The sequence below is a fragment of the Rhodnius prolixus genome, unplaced genomic scaffold (assembly GCF_049639745.1).
Source record: "Rhodnius prolixus isolate KJV_2025 unplaced genomic scaffold, Rpr scaffold_15, whole genome shotgun sequence".
NCBI lineage: Eukaryota > Metazoa > Arthropoda > Insecta > Hemiptera > Reduviidae > Rhodnius > Rhodnius prolixus.
In genome coordinates, this window is record NW_027411605.1 from 6906911 (window position 1) to 6928445 (window position 21535).

At 37.4% G+C, this 21535-nt stretch overlaps 2 protein-coding genes across 2 annotated transcripts; one reads left to right on the top strand and one right to left on the bottom strand.

Moving 5' to 3' along the window:
* Positions 1–699: 699 nt before the first annotated feature.
* LOC141454988 (muscle-specific protein 20-like) lies at positions 700–20968 on the bottom strand. Its single transcript, XM_074129772.1, has 5 exons — positions 20823–20968; positions 6179–6260; positions 5573–5702; positions 1168–1288; positions 700–1076 (listed from the first exon to the last, which is right to left on the bottom strand). The coding sequence occupies exons 1-5, from the start codon at positions 20844–20846 to the stop codon at positions 885–887; spliced, it is 549 nt and encodes a 182-aa protein (XP_073985873.1). The 5' UTR covers positions 20847–20968; the 3' UTR covers positions 700–884.
* On the top strand, positions 9887–16094 carry LOC141454987 (myophilin). Its single transcript, XM_074129771.1, has 4 exons — positions 9887–10075; positions 14423–14622; positions 14930–15050; positions 15141–16094. Exons 1-4 carry the CDS (start codon positions 10070–10072, stop codon positions 15321–15323), a joined length of 510 nt encoding a protein of 169 aa, XP_073985872.1. The 5' UTR covers positions 9887–10069; the 3' UTR covers positions 15324–16094.
* Positions 20969–21535: the final 567 nt, after the last annotated feature.

Genomic DNA, 21535 nt, shown 5'->3' on the forward strand with positions numbered 1-21535 from the left:
ACTGATAATTTTTTTACATTATTTATCGCTTTGGTTTAATCCAGAATATAAAATTTTCAAAAGTACTTGTACCCTAATAACTGAATCCTTGTTATTGTGTGATAATCCGTAATTTCAATACGGATTCAATACGTTTTCAATAGTTTCTTCATTATTAAATGATGTTTACTAAATAACTTCTGTCCGTTGGATTCGTCACTATGATAGGTCGGCTTTATCACACAACAACATTGGTGCCAGTAATAATATATCAGAGACTGCTTAATGGTCCAGACGGTGTCGCTAGTGCTTTCAGACTCCAGTGTGAGCATTGTTGTAAAAAAACTGAGCCTACATGGCTGTTGCTGCTAATTAAAAGAATTTAGAAAGATGCGAGAGAATTGTGTTCTCATAAGGGACTGGTACAAGCTACAGTAACAGCCTCAAGTGAAGAGAACTCATCTACTAATATTACTTGTAACAGGAAATAAGGAAAGTTTTAAGTTCTTAGCCGAACAAGAGCAGCAGACGGACAGCGAAGATTACGACAGCAAAGCGATCTGCCCACCTTGAACTGGGGGTGGTGCTTCATGAAGAGCCGTATCTATTTACCAAATTTAGTTTCTGGAAAACTGCGCAGTAGAGGGACTTGAGGCAGTCGACGGTGATCAATTCCTACACTGTTTTTAGGACTCCTTGTTGATTTCATAAAATAACTAGTTATATCGGTTTCAAGTAAATATTTTATTAAATATTAAATAACAATTTTAAATTGCATCCATTTTGGCACGACATCAAGTTCTCTTTCTGTACTAACAGTAAGTATATGCTAGAATTAATTAAATTAACTTTTAGAAGATACAAGCTGTACTGAAGGTGAGTTAAATTCAATGTCTTAACTAGTTTCATTTGCCAAGTAAAATTTTGCGAGTAGCTCCAAAATTCTGACCAGCTTGTGTGGCACCCTTGTTCTGGCCGGCCTGCAGCCCTATGACTCCCTCACCGGCGCGCAGTTGTTCTTCCGTCCACTGTCTCTTGTTCTCTTCAGACGGTCGGGGACCCAGCCAAGGGCCATGCCATTCTGGATGTTTGTACGCCTAGAGTTTGTTCACATTTTATTACTCAGGTTATCTGACAAGAGTACCTTTAAAACTGAATCAATAATCAATTTCAGTTCGATTTACTTACAGTTCTGCCGATTGCATAGATAGTCATAGTGACTGTAGCAATATTTTTCTGGTCGAATAGGTCCACAGTTTGGAATAAATCGACGTCTGGTACGCCGTACTTGACGCAAGCTTGCTGGAATCTGGTGATCAATAACAAAATGATGTAATATTTCAATAATAAAAAAAATTGTAATCATGATTATTAATAATGAAATTGCAAGCAGCTTACAAACTAAGGACAAAGTTGAGGTGTTTTTTCTCTCCTTCGACATCCAGTTTGAAGATCAACAGCAGAGAAATGTAAATTTTTGTCTCGGTTTGTTACCACAGCCCGCTAACGTTTCAGCTTAAGATAGTTACTTTTCCTTACTACATAAGACGCAGCTTCGGTACGCGATAAATTTTCAAAATTAAGTTCTGAAAGATGGTGTCACGCTTTTGATTAAAAATGAGATGTAGCGAACTCACCATAAGAAAACTGGTTTTTATTTATTGTAAAAATACCATTTTATGATTTAATCTTAATTATAACAAATTTCTGGCAGTTCTCAAACACTGCAACAATCAACGTTGCCACCGTTGGTTCTGCTTTACGCCAAAAAATAAGACGTCCGTGTATCAGAAGAGCAACATACTGTAGGAGCTCGCCTCAGCTGATCAGCTGGAAGTGTGATTCCTACCCTATCACCCCATTTCACGTAACGACATAATCTAGTAGTACTTTTTTGTAGATCATATGTTCATTCGTACCTAATTAATGGTAGATAGCTAATTTTCTTGGCACCCCTGTATGTCAGGGAAATCGTACTAAATTCAGAACTAGCCACTGCAGAAGATAGATTTAATTAATTATAATGAACAAGAAGAGATATTTAATGCAGTACAGAATAATTGTAAAGCTGTGCTATTCTTTCTGTACATTCCATTGCCGCAATTTAAAACGTTATAAGTCATTTATTTTCTTCAGACTCCTAATTTCAAAACATCGTAACTAACATTAAACAGTTTGTAAAACCGGATATTACTCTTGAATGACAAGTTAGTTGAATGTATTGTCCAATTAACATTGTATATCCAGGAAGATTAAATAAATAGATGAATTCGAATTCAAAGAAAAGTCAACTCACCAGGAGGTTGTCAGACAGACAGACGGAATGAACTTTTCATTATTTCTAGATTTTTCTCGTCAACAAACATTCTCGCTGATAGACATTTTCTCCACAGTTCGTCATTCTTTACTTTTAACTAGTGCTATCATTTTCGTATTAATAATTTTCTTGACAAAATGGGATTTTTCTTGGAGCGGGTTGGATAAACATCTTTTAAAGTACATTTCGTGGGATATTTAATTTTACAAAATGTTCATAAGGATTAAATAAATTTAAAAACTCGGATTTTGATCCTTTGAATCTCGAGAATTAAGAAAGAGAAACTTGTGAGAGTGAACATGATTTCTCCTAATTGGGGCACACTTCTCTCAATTATATATAGAATATGTGACTCGTAATCAGATTTTTCCAGGTTAAGGGGATTTTAAAACTATATTTCCAAACTGTATAGATTGCAAGAAGTATTATAATAATAAAATAAATGAAGTAATGTCCTAATAAGATATCTTTAATGGAAGATGAACTATGATGACCCTGCTGAAGAGAAATACTAGTAACTAGCAGAGCTCCACAGTGTTGCTTTCCTCCTGGTAGAATTTCCCTAAGTTGCGGGAATATTTCTACAGTACGACATGTTCCTGTGGGAAACAGACCATACTGGTGATAGTAGGCTTGCACCACCCCAGGCAATATGATTCCTTTGTGTCCCAAACACAAAGCCGGGGGAGGGGGAGAAACTAGCTACTCTGTTCCTTCTCTTTCAATCCATTGGGACTGAATGTTAAAACCAATAAGAACCTTTATTTTTATAGGATCAAAACATTTTTAGAACAAATATTAAGAGAATAAAAACACTTTTTAAAGTCATCGCAGCGGCGGCAGACACGTCCATCAAAATGACAGCGAGGGATCTGCAGAGAGCGCTGTGTGGATCAAGGCAACATGAATGACTAAGAGCTCCGCACTCTGTTGCAGGCACATCTAATTTCTTCCCCTCTACCCAACCTTCTAATACATTTACTCAACACTAATATCTTTAATTCTTTTGCCGTAAAAGTAACTATAAACTCTTTTTGTGCAGCATAACTACCCAATCTGAGGTTACGCTCAAATTTTTCTTATCATAACTTAGTTTTCTTGAAACTTTGAATTTGTGCTTAACTACAAGTTATTAATACGAGTCCACTTAAGTATGATTAAACTTAAGCATGACATCACTGAAATGATTATCCCACGAAGAAGAAGTTTTAACGGCGGGGATTGAAAATGTCATCTTCTTCCCCAAGTTTTTTTTTATCTACATACTAAGGCAGAAAGTTGCGTGTTAATTATTTTTAGAAATCTCACACAATTGAGTTGTCTCTCTGATTAACAAGTTGTCTAGAAATATTCTAGCTGCTTCAGTGATGTAAATCCTTAAAGAGACTATTTGCTCAGTGAGTTTCTCGATCTTATGCTCCAGTCCACTGTTTGTAGAAACGGTACATACGCTATCAGGGCGGTCGATTTCATGGATTTTGTCTGCTACACTCGCTAACTTGTCGACCTCAGCGTGTCCCGTAGAGAAGAGGATTGCCTGTGTAGTATTCGGGAGAGAACGGAGCCATAGAGTTTTAACAACATCCGTTGCTACCGTGTCTCCTGCCAGTTGCTTCATTTGCCGCAAGAGTTGTGACGGTTTTTCGTCTCCTAATTGCTTGCCCTCTAATAATTGTTGAATCCTTTTATGTTCAGATTCGGCGTATGTATTAATTAATCGAGTTTTTAAATCTTCATAAGGGGCATTACTTGGGTGTTTGACTATATCTGCTACCTGTTGAAGCACATCAAACTCAAATTGAGGAATAACAGTCTGAAATTTTGTTAAACTATTTGTGATCCCACAACGCGAAAACACTGCCTCCATCTGACAGAACCATAGTTCTGGGTCTGGTTTCCAAAAGGGAGGTATCTTATTACTGGAGGTCAAAGCAACTATTTCTTCTTTTGCTTCTTCCTTCATGATTAGCTGAGTTTTTTTTTTTAAAAAAAAAACTAACAAAAAGAACACAAACACAAACAAAAAGAAACAATCAAAATATCCTTAACAATAAAAAAATTCTTAGAAATAACCTTAACTTATTATGAACAATTAACATAAAATACAACGAAAACTAATTTGGTATTAGATTAAAAACAATTTAAGAATTATATTAATTAAATTTAAAAAGTCCAAATTATGAGATCACAAAATCACGTCGGGGTCACCACTGTTACGCAAAAACACACTGTAACGTTCAATAAATGAAATATATTTACAAAAAATACACTTATTATTTATTAATAAAATTGTTACGCAAAAAAAACACACGGTCTTGGCAAGGCGGGACTCTCTGTCTGTATATGTTTCTTGTAACCTTCCCATGTAATAGTTTTCACCATCGATAAGCAGTTGTTATTGGAGGAGCCCCTCCGTTACAACGGCGATAGTTGGGATTTTCTGTGGTTTTCACGAAGGTAGGTGGGTTGTTTCCCTTAATCGCCATCTTGGGGTAAGTACAGTCGTAGTTTCTATTAGGAAGGAATGCGTAGCTAAAATTCCTAAACCGGAAATACTCTTTACCCCACAAAGTATTCACTTTTTGCCGCAGGGGCCCGAACGGTTTTCTTTAAGCTACCTTAACCTTACACAAACTTGGTATCGATGACCTAATCTTTTATTTGTAACATTTTTCTTGAAAAATTTATTTTAGTACAGTTCTGGGGGGGGGGGGTAGGTTTTACAAACTGTATAATGTTAGTCAGATACTTTTTTTGAAATATGGAGTTTAAAAAATGAATAACTTAGAATTTTGAAAATAGTACAAAAGGTAGCGTTTAGTACGGATTTTCCATGTTTTTAATACAAATCGGAAATTTCCAACGGAAAGACAAGAACGGTACAGGAAAGTAAGAAATCGTTTTATTACAGAGAACTGATAGAATATTGAAGGAGGCACTGCAAACTTCCACGTTTGAAGTGAATTGGAGTTTGGATGATCACAGACAGAGGGAGAGAGGGAAGGTCGTATGAGTGTCTTCGAGATGTTCACTCGTTAGTCAAGACCGCTAAACCAGGGCCTCAAAATATGCAATTACAATGAAGACTCAAATTGCACTGATTGCAATTACTTCCTCTAATTGGAAGAGTGAGAAGCTAAAAAACAAACAAACTGATTGGTTCAAAGGTAAGAAATGTGAAGATCGGATGGATTTGAGAGTTAAAGGAGAATTACCGGCTGGGATAGGAGTCCATCTGGGATAGCCGCCTCGAATGTATGTAATGGAAATACTCACTGGTTGATGTTGTCCATAAACTTGTAGTCACCTCCTGAAGTGTTGATCCTGGTGATGCTGCCAGGCAACAGGTTGTTCATCAGTTTGCAAAGCAAGATGCCGTCTCGGAGGGCCAGTTCGTATGGCAGTCCTGAGAAAAGTAATTTTCTATGAACTATTTGGACCGAAATTGTTGATTGCCAAGCTTATAATTTGAGTTTTTACTGCAACACTAATGTTGACTCTTGGCGTATGCTCTGTTGTAGCTCTTTATGAGCCTTTTAGCTAGCTCAGTGGAGCCTAGGTTTTTCAATCGTTTTTCATACACATAGATCGATACTTATTTTATTTTACGATAGTGTTTATTTACAAAAAAATATCTCTGCAATATTTGTAATAATACTATTATTGTGATTTACTTCTTTCTGCTTGGCCGAAAAACTAAATACACGAAGGAAATTTTTTTTAAATAAATAAAAATGGACGAAATTCTCACTTAATGAAATTTCATAATTTTTGGGTGAACGAAGGACAAATAAATTTTTGCTCAGCAAATAGACCACCTCAATTGGGGCAACAATAATGATCCAGGTGAAGGTGAATTAGCGGCAAGATGAGAGAACTTACCTGGCGGGAAGCGCTCGCCGATGACCGCCTCGATCCAGTGCTGAGCCTCGGCCTCCTGTTCAGCGTCTCTCTTGCCCGCCACCTGCACATAGAGCACTCTTTCACCAGGAATAAGCACTGTCTGATCATGGCCCACCATCATCGCTCTTTACTACTCTCCAAGGAATATTTCTTTATAGAAAATTGTATTAAGTTAGACAAATTTCAAATATTAAGAAAATCAGTCGACCATAACCGTCCGCCTCTTTACTGAGTACATTTTCCACTTTTAGGCTAAAGGTTCTAATGACCCACTTTACAACTAGATCTAACAGGGTTTCGTAAACTTCTTCTATGAAACTTTATTCTCTGTTTTCAAGGAAGGGGATAAACTCTACTCTTAAGTGCCGCTTTCAATATGGCGTACAATCTGTTTGTACAGGAAATGGCTATAACCGAAATTTCTGAATAAAGAAATATCAGTTCATCGGAAATGTGACATTACACAATTGTTTTATCCAGTTCTGTGATACTATATTTTGGTGTCAAAATCCATGACAGGCCTATCACTTTGATATAAAACATTTCCTTATGAAGAGATGTGACGCTCCTTCTTCATTAACAGTCAATCATCTTCATCTTCAATATTGGAATTCCATCAGGTGTATTAAATTGAATTGACTATCATTTAGTAAGAATGATATGTTCCAAGAAAATTTTATTATGCAACAAGTGGCAATAGGAAGTCGGGGGAATGTTCACAGCCAATTTGACTGGAGATGCGCGAAGTGGAGGAACTCCGGCCGGCAGCTGAGATCCTGGTCAGGTAGCGCGCTGGGCATTCGAATTATTTTCGTTGGTTATCTCTTAAATACATTCTTGCTTGCATAGCACAGAGCTGCCTGTGCAACCTCCACTCTGAGCACGCCTCCCTCACCAAAATCGGAGTTAACTTCGCACGGCTTTCCCTTTATACTAGTCTGTCAGTTCTGAAGTTATACTATTTCTTCTGGCTGGTTTACTGTTAGTTATTGCAACTGAGAGGTCTCCATTAAGATGGATGATTTGTTTCTGATCGCTACTGGCGCATTCCTATGGATTTCCATTACGATTTCTCACCGCAAATTTACCTTTCTAAGATTGAAAAGTTTTTGCCCAAAATGGGTACGTGCATGTTTATCCACCACGTAACTTGAAATCATAAAAACCCAGAAAAGTTCTAAATTGATATTTGCAAACTTTGGGCGCGTCAAGATCTTGTAAACATTCAAAACACCAGTTCAAATATTGCCGTTTCAATATTGTGATTTTTTGATAGTTACTCGAAAATGGCTACTGCTGTTTTCATTTGAACAATTTGTGCACTTTTATTGGAAACATTTTTTTCCAGAAAATTCGATGAAATGTTCAGGAAAAGAGTTGAGCAGATAACCCACTGAACTGCCATTTTTATGTAATGGACACTATTACAGAGGAGTAAATGTGTTGCCGAGATGGGGTTTGAAGTAAGGCAGCGGGGCAGGGGTTGGCGAGCGGCAGCCAGTCGTGTGAGTGTGTTCACATTGGATTCTTAAAAAGTGGTGAATTAATATTTTTGGTTGTTCGACTAAACGCCGTACGTCACTACATGCCATTTAACGCTGTTTTTAGCGAGAGGGCTTGTAGAACATGCAATGGGTGGGGCAGATTGGCCGCAATTGAGGCTGTGACGTCAGCAGATCAGCTATTTTCGGGTTTTGGAAAAGTGGGAATCCCCAAGCGGCCAAACGCTCCCGATCTACTCTCCCTGACATGCACTTCCTCCAAGTACAGACGCCTCTACAACTCACTCTTTCACCTGCACATGGAAGTCATTTCGTCATAATTAGATGTCATTAAGATATTCGTATATGATGTATGTGCACCATTCTGTAGATCAGAACAAAATGTTCGCCCCTGTATTGCCTGGATGAATCATTTCTTTTCGGGACCTGGGCATTGATTTGGTTAATGCAGTACCTTATATTGCATGTACCATATGTTTAAATTCCAACTGTTGGTAATATTCTAAAAGTGTAGGGTTCGACGAAATATGGTATCTACAATCTATTGATTATTCCCTTCTATTATTTTAAATTTAACTATTCAAAATTTAATCCTAATGAAATGATTGAATGCCTGAATTTATTACAACTTATTTCAGCTATTGCTTTAGAGAATTCTGCAATAGCTTTTTTTTGTTCGTTTTTTTTAACTCAGATTCTAACTGTAGAATCGGAGCCACAAGTTGGCCCAAAAACAACTCAACGAATTGCCGCTATTTCTGTAAATTAGTTTTGGGCGCCAACTGCCAACAAATTCACCGCCAAAAAAATAAACCTCGCTAACAAGCGGCTTCGTTGCACACATTTTGCCAAATTCTTGTATCTCAGATATTTTAAAATCTGTCGCAATAACGGACCTTTATCAGTCATTTAATCCATCAGGATTTTCCATTGTTCGTATTTCTGGTCTGCGATTCTTATTTCTCTTTCGGGAGACTGGATGAACTTCAGCGGAAACATTTCACTATTGCTTTGATGAAAACTCAAGTGGACAGACTTCAAATCGTTTATCTTTGCGGTGATGACTCGATTTCGACAGTTTTTACAGAAAGAAGAATATTCTAATTCTGTAAAAAGGTATTTGTTTTTTCATTTTTATTGGAAAGCATTCACGTTAAACATTCATCCCCACACGATAAAAATAATCTTAAAGAAGTTTTATAGCTTTCCGCCGATTATCTTTCTCAAACTGTAAACATCTCAGAAAAAGGATGCAAATACTAAACTGCTTTAGAATAAAGATGGCAAGTTTTGAAGCGTTAATGACTTAAAACTCCTTTATTGGGTGTAGCCTGCCTCCATTTCCAATACAAAAACTGATTGATCAGGGGAGGCGGATTGGAGCGGCGCCAGTTTAATTAATGTTTAAAAAAACTACCTCAGACAGACATTATTTAACAAGCATCTTAATGATGGACACTATTAATAATGTAGAGTGAAGATTGGCATTCCTGGCTGTTGACAAGATGATAATGTTGTCAGCAGTGGATAAACAGATGTGGCTGTTGGCTTGCTTGCCAACTGTGCTCTGTTTCAACCATTTTGGTGGCTTGGTGTTTGAATGACTATTGTGAGTAGGACAAAATAAGCCAGCGAGAAGTCAGTGAATACAATGACTTGAACAGCGGCCAGCATCTCTTTCGCGATAGGCCGCCATAAATATCCGTGTTTATTTACATCCGAAGGGGGAGGAACCCAGTTACTACAGGTACTAACTAGAAGACAATATGAAGTATGTGAATTGGTGGTCCCACAACAAGTCTGGCACGATTCGCCGCAGTTACCCAAAGTTGCAGTAATACTAGCCCGCCGCTTGCAAGGGCCCAATTCTAATACCTCTGAAGAAAAAGGTACAAAACCATTCAGTACACTGTCATTTCCAATTGATTAATCTCGACCAGTATCTAACTGACCAGTCCACATCTAAACCAATAGCAACTGGGTTTTCTGCGGCTTTTGGCTTTTGAGATAGTCTGACCTTGAGCAAGACTGTAAACACCAGTCTCAAGTTGGAGAATTCTAGACGGCTGCAGTACAAGATGTTACCGCCATGACAGAAAGCGTCAACCAGAAATTGATAGATAAAATGAACAGTGTGGGCTGAGAGGAAGTGGTCCAGCTGTTGTCAGTGATGCCAATTTAGAGCAACTTTGGTATAGAATGGGCCCCCTCCCAACAATCTGAACAGTGTCCGCCCATCGCAGTAGCGACTCGCAGCGCACCAACTCAGTTTGTGCTCAACAACTATTTAGCCCAGATAGCCACAAATATATCATTTTCACTTTATCAATCAATATTTTCAAATAATTCTTCGTTACCACAACCAAACATGCCAGTAAGTGATTTTTTTTTTTAATTTAATCATTTGGTTCTATTATGAATCTGATTTTTTCTGAAATTCTAACTTGATCTTTATTCGAGCTTAATCTATTAAATAAGTCTGGCGAGAACTCTGCTCGACTTTCTCTGACCAGTCCTCGACTTATCCACCAATGCATTTTCTCCATGTTTTCTTTAGAAAGGAAAACTACTTTACAGCATGATGCCACTTTAGAGCCCTACCTACATCTGTCCAAAAAGGACTTTATCTAGGATAATAATCCAAGCAGAACACAAGACTGTAATCCTTTTAAATTTTTAAAGGGAATTGCGGGAGCTATTTTTAAAAATCTCAGGAAAAAATAAAATTCAGCCCAGAAATTGGACGTTTCAATAGTGGAAAATTCTTCCAGTTTGGATTAGCAGCACATTTAGGCCAGCTTGATAGTAAAGTAATGTCTATTCTTTCAGGCGGCCTTTACATCCGACTACCAACTTAGGTATCATGGACAGAGGCGACTAACAAACCGACTTTACTGATAAATTCTTTTACTATAGACTCAAGACTAGAGACCCGATGCCTCATGTTAGCTTTGCGGGTCTCGCCTCTGACTGCTCGGCCACCAAGACAATATCGTGTACCACTGAGCATAAATCGCTAGTCTAATTTGTAACCGGCAAATCTGCTCATTCAACCAACCTTTATAATATATAAGGCAAGTGCTGGAACACTATACTGAGCTGACACTTGCTGGACAGCCAACCTCTACCCCAAGTGTTCTTAACTGTATTTCCCTTGAAACATTATTCAATTTAAAATTGTAGACCAACAAGAGTAGTTTAAGAACATTGTTGGAGCTGTGGTTGGATAAAATCTCGAGAAGAAGAAAATACTCATTAGGAACTGACGCCGGAAGCTCGGAGATATTGAGGCGATAGCGGTCGCAGGGGACATGATAATCCGCATTCAATCCGTAAACCGTTTTAATAAAATAATCTGTAATACTGAACCGATACAATTACCGCCTTTATAACATCCTGGCTTCCGGCCGGCACAACTACTCACTTTGAACTACTTCCGCTCTAAACTGGTCAATAAATCCCTTTTTTTAAAAAAATAATAATAAGAAAGATAGAAAACAGTCGGTGAGTTCTATTCAGGAGATGCCGCCCATTTAGTACGTCAAGTTTAAGGATTTAGCTAGGATTTTCTGGAAGCATGAGATAATACATTCTGTAAACCTTCAGGGGTGACAAGGGGCGAGAGACGGATCTCTTAAACAATCCATTTTAGGAATCCGTGAAAGCTGTAATTAAAAAATGAAATAGCTGCTTAATTTCGAACAAAGCTACTCCGTAGATCACCAACGAACCCCTATCCGAACAATGTGGACCTTGTTAAGTTTACATTCTTGGAATGTAGGATCCCGTCAAATTGAGCTATAGGATTCCGGACCGTTTTCATGTTCCACAGTTTTCTAGTCATCTCAATAAGGAAAAAAATATTTTCTGGATATCTCAATACACGAACTCGACATATCAAATATAATCTATAGGAAGGTGTCCACTTCTTTGGAACAGAATCATCCCAATATGAATTCTGGCACAAAGCGGCTCGCTGATGTACTGAATGGATTTGTTTTAGTAAACTACGTCATTCTAATAACTTACTTTAACTTTTACTTGAAACATTTCTAAAGAACTTTGATTTTCGGGGGATTCTGAGGGAACTGCAACCCCCCTTCTGTAAGAATACTACGGCATTACAGTACATATACAGTTACATACAAGTTCAAGGCATGGTAATTCGGAGGGATGCGTGTCGCTGCACTTCTTTTGAAAACATGGAATACATAAATTATATTCCAACAATATAATATTTTTAAAGGAAATCGTTGAGCCATCGACAAGGAGACTGTACCGGAAGTATAGATTAATGATTTTGGCCGAAACATTAATATAAGGGAAGTACAACGTCTTAACATCCTGTTTGAAAGATTCTGTTAAACAGCAGAACACGCTCCAGATAAGTTTTTAGCAGCATATACGTTCATTTCGGGAAAAACGCATTATTGAAAATTTGACCCTTCTCACTATCTCATCTTGGGAGGGGCACAGAGATCAGAAGGGTTGAAATCACTTTAAACTAAGAAAATCGCTGCCTAGATCTGCATCTATTATTCATTTTAAAATAAACACAGATGGATTTTTAGAAATAGACCGACTGCCTTACAGCTAACATGGCCACCGTCCAAAGCAATTAAAGCGTGGACTAGTGTTTATTTAGTAAGCTTGTGATTAATTGTTTTCTATTTTCGTCCCATTAAAAACTCTGTGTTGTTAATTATTTCTATTAACCTTGCGTTGTTTAGGGTTGATAGATTTTGTGTAGTTCTGAAAGGGCCACCTGAAAAGAGTGTATAAGAGTAGTTGGTCTGCGAAGGGCGTAACAAAAGTGAATGGTGCTCAAGATCTAGTATTAATTTATTAGTTAGCCTTTCTCTTAAATAGTCAGAGATCATTTTGCTCTCATGGCCAGTGTTTCAGCATCTTAGAACAAGCCACAGTTGCAGTTCCATGATACTTTGTTCATAAACTTATAAATATTGAAATCCAACAGTTCGCTCAGACTAACTAGGTACATTAAGGGATGTAATGTGCGAGTGAAAGGTTCGCAAATTTACTTTTTAAACTGTTGACTACCGATTGTTGAATGAAACGCACTCAGCACTAATATTCGATCATGTTCTTATTAGAAGATTCATTCGGGAAAAGGGTCAATATCTAATCAAAGACAAACAACACAATCACAATATTCACCCTAGTGAAATTGACATGAGTACGGCATGTGACATAGAACATGTCCCAATGTTCTATCGCCCTTCACAATCCAAACTAGCTCTACCCATTTCCCACAACGACCTCATGCAATTTTTTCGTATTATGTTTGTACTCACTCACATGACAGTCAATGACTGTGGGAAAAAAAAAACAGTCTCATCGTAGGCGTCCTGATAGGCTCTTTAGAGGAATGCATAACTTCACTCCTCCTTCCATGACTTAAGTAAATATGCGCTACATATCTTACAGAGCTGACCATGCTGTTTGCTACGTTACTGAAGAGGAAACACCAAAAGTAAGGTAAGAAGCAGATCTTAGGTGCGATTAGTTTCCGAAACCAAACTAGTGGAAGATATGTGGAATGCGCGCGCGTCAACAAAACCGTCAAATTATTTTAGAAAACCTCGCCACGACACTGGCGAACTGGTGTCATAATTTAGCTCCAACTGCACTTGCAAGGAAATTTATCGACCAAGAATATCGATTGTTTCAATTTACTAGACACATAACATTTGTACTCTATGTTGCTACAAGAAATCTAGGTTACATGGTGCCTTAGGTTACAGTTGTTTAATAAATAAAATATTTTATAAAGTTTAGTGTCAATTAGTTTTCTTATTTTGAGGGAAAAAGTTGGAAACTACGTTAATGATGGCATAAATCAGACAGGAACAAGTGTGAGTGACAGAATGTGTGGGAGGGTGCCCAAATCTATATTTAGAGCGCAGATCTATTCATCATTTACCCAAATAAAAATATTTTTTTCAGAAAAAATAGTTATTAACTAATGTTAAACTATTTCAGCTGGCAATATGCAGCGTTATAGCAGCAATCTGGTGTGATTTATCCCAACTACATGGTGTTGCTGGACAGTTATTACCAATTACCACACTGCTCAGAATAAATTTGTTTCAAGTTTATTTTTAAACATACACAATCGCCTCCTGTAAGTCAGAAACAGGCAAATTAATCTTTAAAGAAGCACTTTCCCGATAAACCCAGGGGTTCCAGGGAAATAGTTTTCTTCAAAAGAAAATTTAAATGAGATGGTCGAATCAAGGGGTCTATCTTTTCCTTTAAAGGAACATTGTCAGACATTTGGTTTGCGTTTACCAAATTAAAAGATATCATTTTTAATAAGGGTAGGTGTTGCAATCGTGTAAATATTCTATTCAGAATTTAACCGGAAATATGAGGTTTGCTGAAGTCGAAAAAGGGCCTTGTACCTCCAAAATTAAAAATCGTAGATAGCTCAAGTTTATTTTTGGTTAGGCTGAAATACGATCTAACAAAGTTTTGGACAAAATCAAACCACTGTATCACTTCCCTGAAGAGGTTTTCCAGTTTTTAGCCATTTTCCGGAAAAACGTTTCCATTGATTTTCTAAAACTTCAATTGCGTAAAGTTTCGGCCGGTTATTTTTATTTGAAAGTTTTGTAGACATATTACAAAAAACCTTTCGGCAACTGTATCTTCAGGGAAACTAATTAGAATATTTCTGAAAAATGGAAATGATTTCTAGGGTCGCAACAAGGAGCAGGAGTCTGAGGTGATTGAGTGGATAGAGGCGGTTCTCGGCGAGAAACTGCCCAACCAACCCTACGAGGATGTCCTCCGAGACGGTGTCGTCCTCTGCAATCTAATCAACAAACTCGCTCCCGGATCCGTAAAGAAAATACAGACTAAAGGGACCAACTTCCAACTGATGGAGAACATTCAGAGGTATGCGTAGATGACTCCTGTGTTCAATCCAAGATATGGTTCATCAATAGCACAGGAAAAGTAGCCTTGATCAGTGTACTTATTATTATTGATATGGTTTTATAAGAACAAAAATCATATAATGTGTCTCTCTGCTGGGTAAGAACAAAGTCTTTTAATGCCGTCTTTTAATGGACGCAAAGGCAATTCTATAGAATAAATGATTAGCGCCATTTAGCTCTTTCTTGGCTCTGTTTGCCCATAAGTATGTCACTTCAGCCGCAGATAGTTTTCGCTTCATTTTAAGGAAATCATGGTTTTGTTTAAGGTTCCAAGCAGCGGTAAAGAAGTATGGTGTCCCAGAAGAGGAGATTTTCCAGACGGCGGATCTATTCGAAAGAAGGAACATTCCCCAAGTGACCTTATGCTTGTACTCTTTAGGAAGAATAGTAAGTCACAATGAATGTCCAATTTCCCCAGAGTGTTGTTTTTCTGTCTGGCCCAGACAATATTTCAATAAAATGGCATTTTTATTCTAGACTCAGAAACATGCAGAATACGACGGACCTAGGCTAGGTCCGAAAATGGCCGATGCTAACAAACGAGAATTCACAGAAGACCAGCTGAGAGCAAGCGAAGGTCATTTAAATCTACAAATGGGCTACAACAAAGGCGCTTCGCAGTCGGGACACGGCGGTTTCGGCAACACCAGGCACATGTAGGCCAAGCTGAATGGCTTCAACGGCGTCTAGATGTTGTGAATAACTGTGTTACAGTAACCAATTAGCGGCGACTATTCCAGCAAAGCTACACTACGATTAATCAATTTGTTGTTTGTATTAACGGTTTGTAAAGTATATTTTCCATTCTTACAGATGGAAAACATACTTTCTCTTTGATGTGCGCAAATCTTAGAAATCATCACTTGTGAAAGATTGCGGGTGCAGTAGATGCAGAGATGATTTATAGATTAACGTTAAGAGTAATTCGACATTCTAGGAAAATCTACTTAAAGGCTAGCTTAGGAACAGATCTAAGCACAATTATAAAGTGGTACTTGTCATTTATTGAAATTAATCGAGGTGTACTACATTACCCCATTTTTCAATATCCAGTTCATATATAACAATAAATGGCGACACACACCGATGGAAATGCTGTCTTTGACGAGAAATGATACAAGCAGAATAATTTTTCCCGTTTTTGTTAATTGCAATAATATTACTAAACTCTTAAGATCTAAGCACGAAAAACTCTCTCAGCTCTATTCTGTCCATGAAATATTATCTACCTTTAAACCTCTTTCATTCTAGAATGTAAGCCAAATGCAATATGTAAAATAAAGCACTAGATCCGTATTTAAATATTTATCATTTGTGTTAAGTTTTTGTGCTTATTAAAAATAATCTTGAAAATTGCTTTAGCTTTTTTAAATGTTGAAATTAATTATGTATATTTTGTTAAAAATAATAAATTCTGGGTTTTATTTCTAATTTTTCAATAAATATATTTATTTAAAACTAAATTAAAAGGGAATTTATTACTTATGAATTAAATTTGAACCAACTCATTAGGGAATTTTATACACAATGGTTTTACAATTAGTCTGAGGTGATATTTAGAAGGGGAAATATTAAAAAATTTTGTTTAATGATATATGATTTTTCAATTAATTACTCCAAAAATAGGGGCCTGAGAGTTGTAGGTGGCAGCACCAGACAAGGAGCAAACTTCACTTTCTGTCCGCTAGAGAGCATTAGCTGCTAGGTGTTCCAAGCAGCTGTAATTTATTTGGTGCTGGTTATTGGTCAGAAGAAATTGTGTGATGTCACCAGGTCGAATTTAAAATAAATTTAAAACGGTAGCTTTTAATTTTTTCAATTAAACATACAGATTTTGAGCAATCAAAGTTGTTAACGTTTTTGTAAACAACATAACGCCTAACGCATGAACTGATTTTTATGAATGAGGTGTCTTTCTATGTGAATAGTGTCAATATTTAAATATATACTATTCGCTAAAAAAGCTTTCTGAAAGCAGGAGATTCGACGAAATTATTTAAAATGCTTACGTATTCATTATTTTAGTAAAGAGAATTTATTTACAAAATAAGAGGGGGCGAAAAGTTAGTGAAGTTGGTAGCAATGGGAGAATAGCAAGGCTTGCAGCCCACGAAGACTCTCTTTAAAATAAAACAGATGAGTGGCGTCAGTGTTCATTGTTTAAAGCGATGCTAACACTGAATCACAACCAAGTGTTTGGATTGTAACTGCTTCACTGAAAACAGCACACGGCGGCTCTTAGAGATTCCACGCTATTCTTAGCCCTTGTATCCATCGGTCTAAATTTAGCGACTCGTCTTGTAGCCATTGTGGGAGTGACTTTCCTTCCAACACTATCAAGTTACCAGAGCACCCACGGCTTTTATCAATGGTCTCGTAGTTACATATATTACTTACAAAAACGTCACAGAAACTTTTACTGCTTTCAAAATGCAAATCGTCAAATGCAGTCGTTTCCGTTGCAAGGATGCTGGCTCCAGTCATGTAACTTTTCTACATTTTTTTGATTCTGTGACTTTTTAGAAAATTTACTTCGAATTTCTGTGAAATTACTGCACTACTACTTCCGTATAGGCCTATCAATTTTATATTAAACATTTGACTCGAAAATTTTGAGAAAACTCCATAGTAGGCACTTCTTTCCAAAATTGTTCAATGTTCGGCCGCTTGTGTAATATCAAAGGCCAAGATACAGCTAATAGAAAGCTAATAAGGTGAATCAGTAGGTGAACTATGGTCCAGCAATGTAGAAAAATCTTTTCATACTCATTTTGAGCTGAAATCGCGGCTGGTATCCTGGACGAGCTCTTGTTCAGAGTGGAGAGTTGATTGTGGTTTTCTCTTTGTGGACAACAAGTACGTCGACGTGACGCCTCAAGAATGTGTACCTCTCTAAGTGCTGCCCCATATTTCTAAATGTAGCATCTGATGGAGAACATAACAGTTGTTCTCCTGTACAAGTCAGCTCCTGCAGAAATACTTACCCTCCACTTCGTAAATGCGGGCAATTTCACTGAGGGCACTTTTTGCTCAAAGTAATTACTGTTTAGTGAAGGAGATTTATTCTTTCCAACAATTAGTAAAAATTTCATAAACAATTGTAAGTTTCCAAAAAAGTCAAATATAACGAACTAAGTTGCTTTAGTTCAGAAGAATAAGGGTATAGAATAGCTATAAGTGAGAACTGAGAGCGAAAAATGAAGGATACAATCAGCTGGTTCTGCCGGAAGAAGGTTGTCTAGCGGAAACCCGCTTTTTCAGCCAGTGCTAAATGTTTAAAACTAGAGTGGACAACTTTCTTGTCTCTCGTTGCGAATTACGAAAGAAATTTAAAAAATATGTTTTGTAATAAAGACGACGGCTATTTAGAAGTAAATGTAACAACCAGGGCGGATTCTTCCCATTTCACTCATTGCGGCCAGTTGCGGCCAAGGTAAAGGAGCTGCCATCCTTTAGAATAACAGCATTTCCAGAGAAAATAAAATTAGAATCTTCAGGTATGATATTAAGGATGTTTTGTACAGGACCGAAACTGGGGCAACCTCAAAAAAATCTAATGTCTAAAATAAATGCAGTCGAAATTAAATATTGGAGGAAGTGTAAAAGAAAAACAAGATCCGATCGAATAAAAAATGAAGAAATTCTGAAAGAAATGGGCATAAAGAAAATAATTAGAAGACAGACGAAAGGTAGTTAAGATTGTAAGGGCTTTTATGTCCCCAACCAAAAGGCCTGAGAAAGTTAGGAAATTGATCCCCTTCGAAAGAAGAAGAAGAGGCGACCAGCGCATCCAAAGGAGGAGGAGATGATGTACAGAGGCTTGAGAGACGCAGTTTGGAAGGAAAGGAGGCTGCGGAGGCAACTACTGACATGAGGCGAACTCTTTTTGAGAAACAGTCAAACTAAGTAGGCGATAAATGAAGCAAAAACTGGGAATTACAGCGGCAGAGTCCGTGAGCACATCTGTTTGGCGCCCTGACAAGAATCTCTCTGCCCGCAGTACTGACAAATTATTTAACTAATTCTGGTAGAATTCACTTTGTCCAGACAGGATTTATTAGCACTAGCAAGACATGCGCTGCTTCTTTAATTAGGCCACTTGTCACAGATAGAAATTAGAAAAGTGGCAGTGGATGGTTTAAGTGGGGGGTTGTGTTCAAAGTCAGTGCCGACACCCGGTCAAGGTGAATCTTTTTAAATGACGCATTACATATTAGGGCATACCGACTTGTATGGTACTGATCTGTAACCTTCATGAACAGCCGCGAGGGCAGCACTGCGCTACTGTCGGTGGTGGCTTTTTCATAAAACTGCAGCTGGAACATTCTTAGTTTCTCATCAACTCCGATGGTTTCTGATTTGAGCCCTTACCAGAAATCCATGTTTGAGCTCCTCTGAACGAACCTGGAGTCAACAGGAACAGTTCATAAAATGGAAGGAAGTGAGACCTCTCCACTTTTCTGCAACAACACTACCATCATTTTTCTCTCATAAGTTTCAAACCAAAATAGTAGATCTTGCATAAGTTACTTCCGGATTCTATACATTTTAACATAGCCAGAAAGCCGTACCGGATGTGTATTTTCGGGATCTGATATTCCTACAACTCGGACTTTTGGCTTCACATTTGGATCTAATTTCATTGTATACATTATTTGGACACAATAGCAGTTCACAATATGTGAATAGCGTAGCCTAACTTCATCCCTCCTTAAGTTCTTAATAAATTTATTCACTTGCAATCAGTGCACTAGTTTAAAATAAGTTCTCAAGAAAATATGTGTGAAGAAGTACGTACTTTTGGTTGAATAATTTTGACCAAAACCTTATCGCCTCCGCTATTCAGCTCATAAGCAAAATCTCAAATTTAACAATTCTTTTCAATTTTTTTGTTTTGTTTTGTTTCTATTAGTTAGGGCAGGAGCTTAATTTATAAAAAGTGCTTTTCCATACTTAAGGTACCTCAAAACCTCATTTTCATTGTCTGCAGTCAACATAATCCTTCGAAATACAAACTGCGTATCTATGAGAAGAGAGATTAAGTAAGGTTAGACACAGAGCAGTTCGGAGTGCAAGTTTATGCTTTAAAAATAGAAGACCATTGAAAACAAGCAGGTGAGCGGAGATGTTTAGGTTATCTAAATTTACTCGTGAGTATTGCATCCCGCCCAATAATTTACACTATATCACAATATCTTAGGCATTTATATATCGTCTTGACTTAATAACGGAAATAAATAAATGTCAATTAAATATAAACCTATGTCAAGACACTTGCAAATAGCTAATCACCCTCTTGCTCTTTATAAGTTGTTTGTATAATTTTGGAATTTTCTGTTAAGGAAGATGTATTGTATGATGCTTACAAATAGCACTCTGAACAATTGAAGTTCAAATAGAGAACATATTCCTCACTTTACAGGTTTACATTTTCTTGCCCCCAGTAAGTGCGATCTTGCAGATTTCCAATGATTACTTTTCCCAGAAAGCAAGAAAAATACTATGAATTTATAGTAACACGTCAGTATCTGTTTGTCTTCAAAATAGCTCAAAAATCAATAAACGCAGTACAATCAAATTGGATATTTCGTTTTGGTGCCACCTGGGGAAGCGGCAAAAGCTTTCGTCCGAAATTCAAATTGATGTCATCAATTTAATAGGTTTTAAAGCTTTTTCGAAAACATTCTAACGACATTCATTTCTCTTTGTAGTCAAACAGCATAAGTGCATGAACTGCGGAAAGAGAAGTCGCTGGAGTGTTCAGATTTTTAAACTTGGGTGGGGCCTGCATGCAATGGTAGAACAGCTGACTGCTGCAATTCGCACATCAGCTGCTTTCTATTTAACGAATGCATTTTAATTTGAAATAATGAAGCCAAAACTTTAACAGTGATGAACAACGTTCAATAATATTAGTTAAGCGTTAGTTTTGAGTTTCACTTTAAAAACATCTGTACGTTTCAGACATGCTTCAGAACTTTGAAAATCAGTTCTGCGAATTGGTGGTTATCTTTGAACAATGACTGTTACAATGTAAACCAAGCTTTGTATTGGAGCAGCTGTTGCATATTTTTAACCCACTTTCTATTTAATCAATTAATTTCTTTGGATTTCACCTGAAATAACATGCTATACTACTGACTGTGATTGTGTACCCACCTGCCAAAGAGGTCTGTTTGCCATGGTTGTGCCTGTGTGCTGTCCAGATATCCAACTGGTGTGCCCTCGTTGGTCTCGCAAGTAAAGTGTAAAATCGTAAAACTTGCCCTCAGTGACTTGTTCGTCAGTGGTAGGGGTTATTTGTAGTTGACGTCACTCGCCAAATCTAACTACTTCTGACTCATTGCTCGGCAAAAAATTCTTTTTTTTTTTTAAATCTTGTGTAAAAAAACTTTATTAATAACATTATATTCATGAACTTGTCTATCAGATCTATTTATTTAGAGGATTGCCACGGTTGGGATTACGTCCTACAATTTTCAACAAAGAGACGTCCACAGAGTTTCAGGAATTAGGGTAACCCAACTGTATCTCTAGAATCAGGGAATCACTGATTGATTATAACGGGATTCTAATTGCAATTTATCTGACCCAATTTAGTGAGTATAGGTGGGCAAATATTAGGCATTGTTGAAACTGAGAGCCCGTAAATAGTGAATTCAATGGTTAGTTAACCTCGGTGCAGAAATTTGTCTTCAGAATCGCGTAATGGTACATCGCTTTCAAGAACCTTGAGCTTGACAAAAGTGATGAATTAGTAGTTGGCTCATTTGCAAAATCTGACACTCATTAGTAGAAATGCGGTATGGTGACGCCCATCACCGACATTTCTGTACTACATGGATCCAACTCTTACATTACCTTCTGGTTTC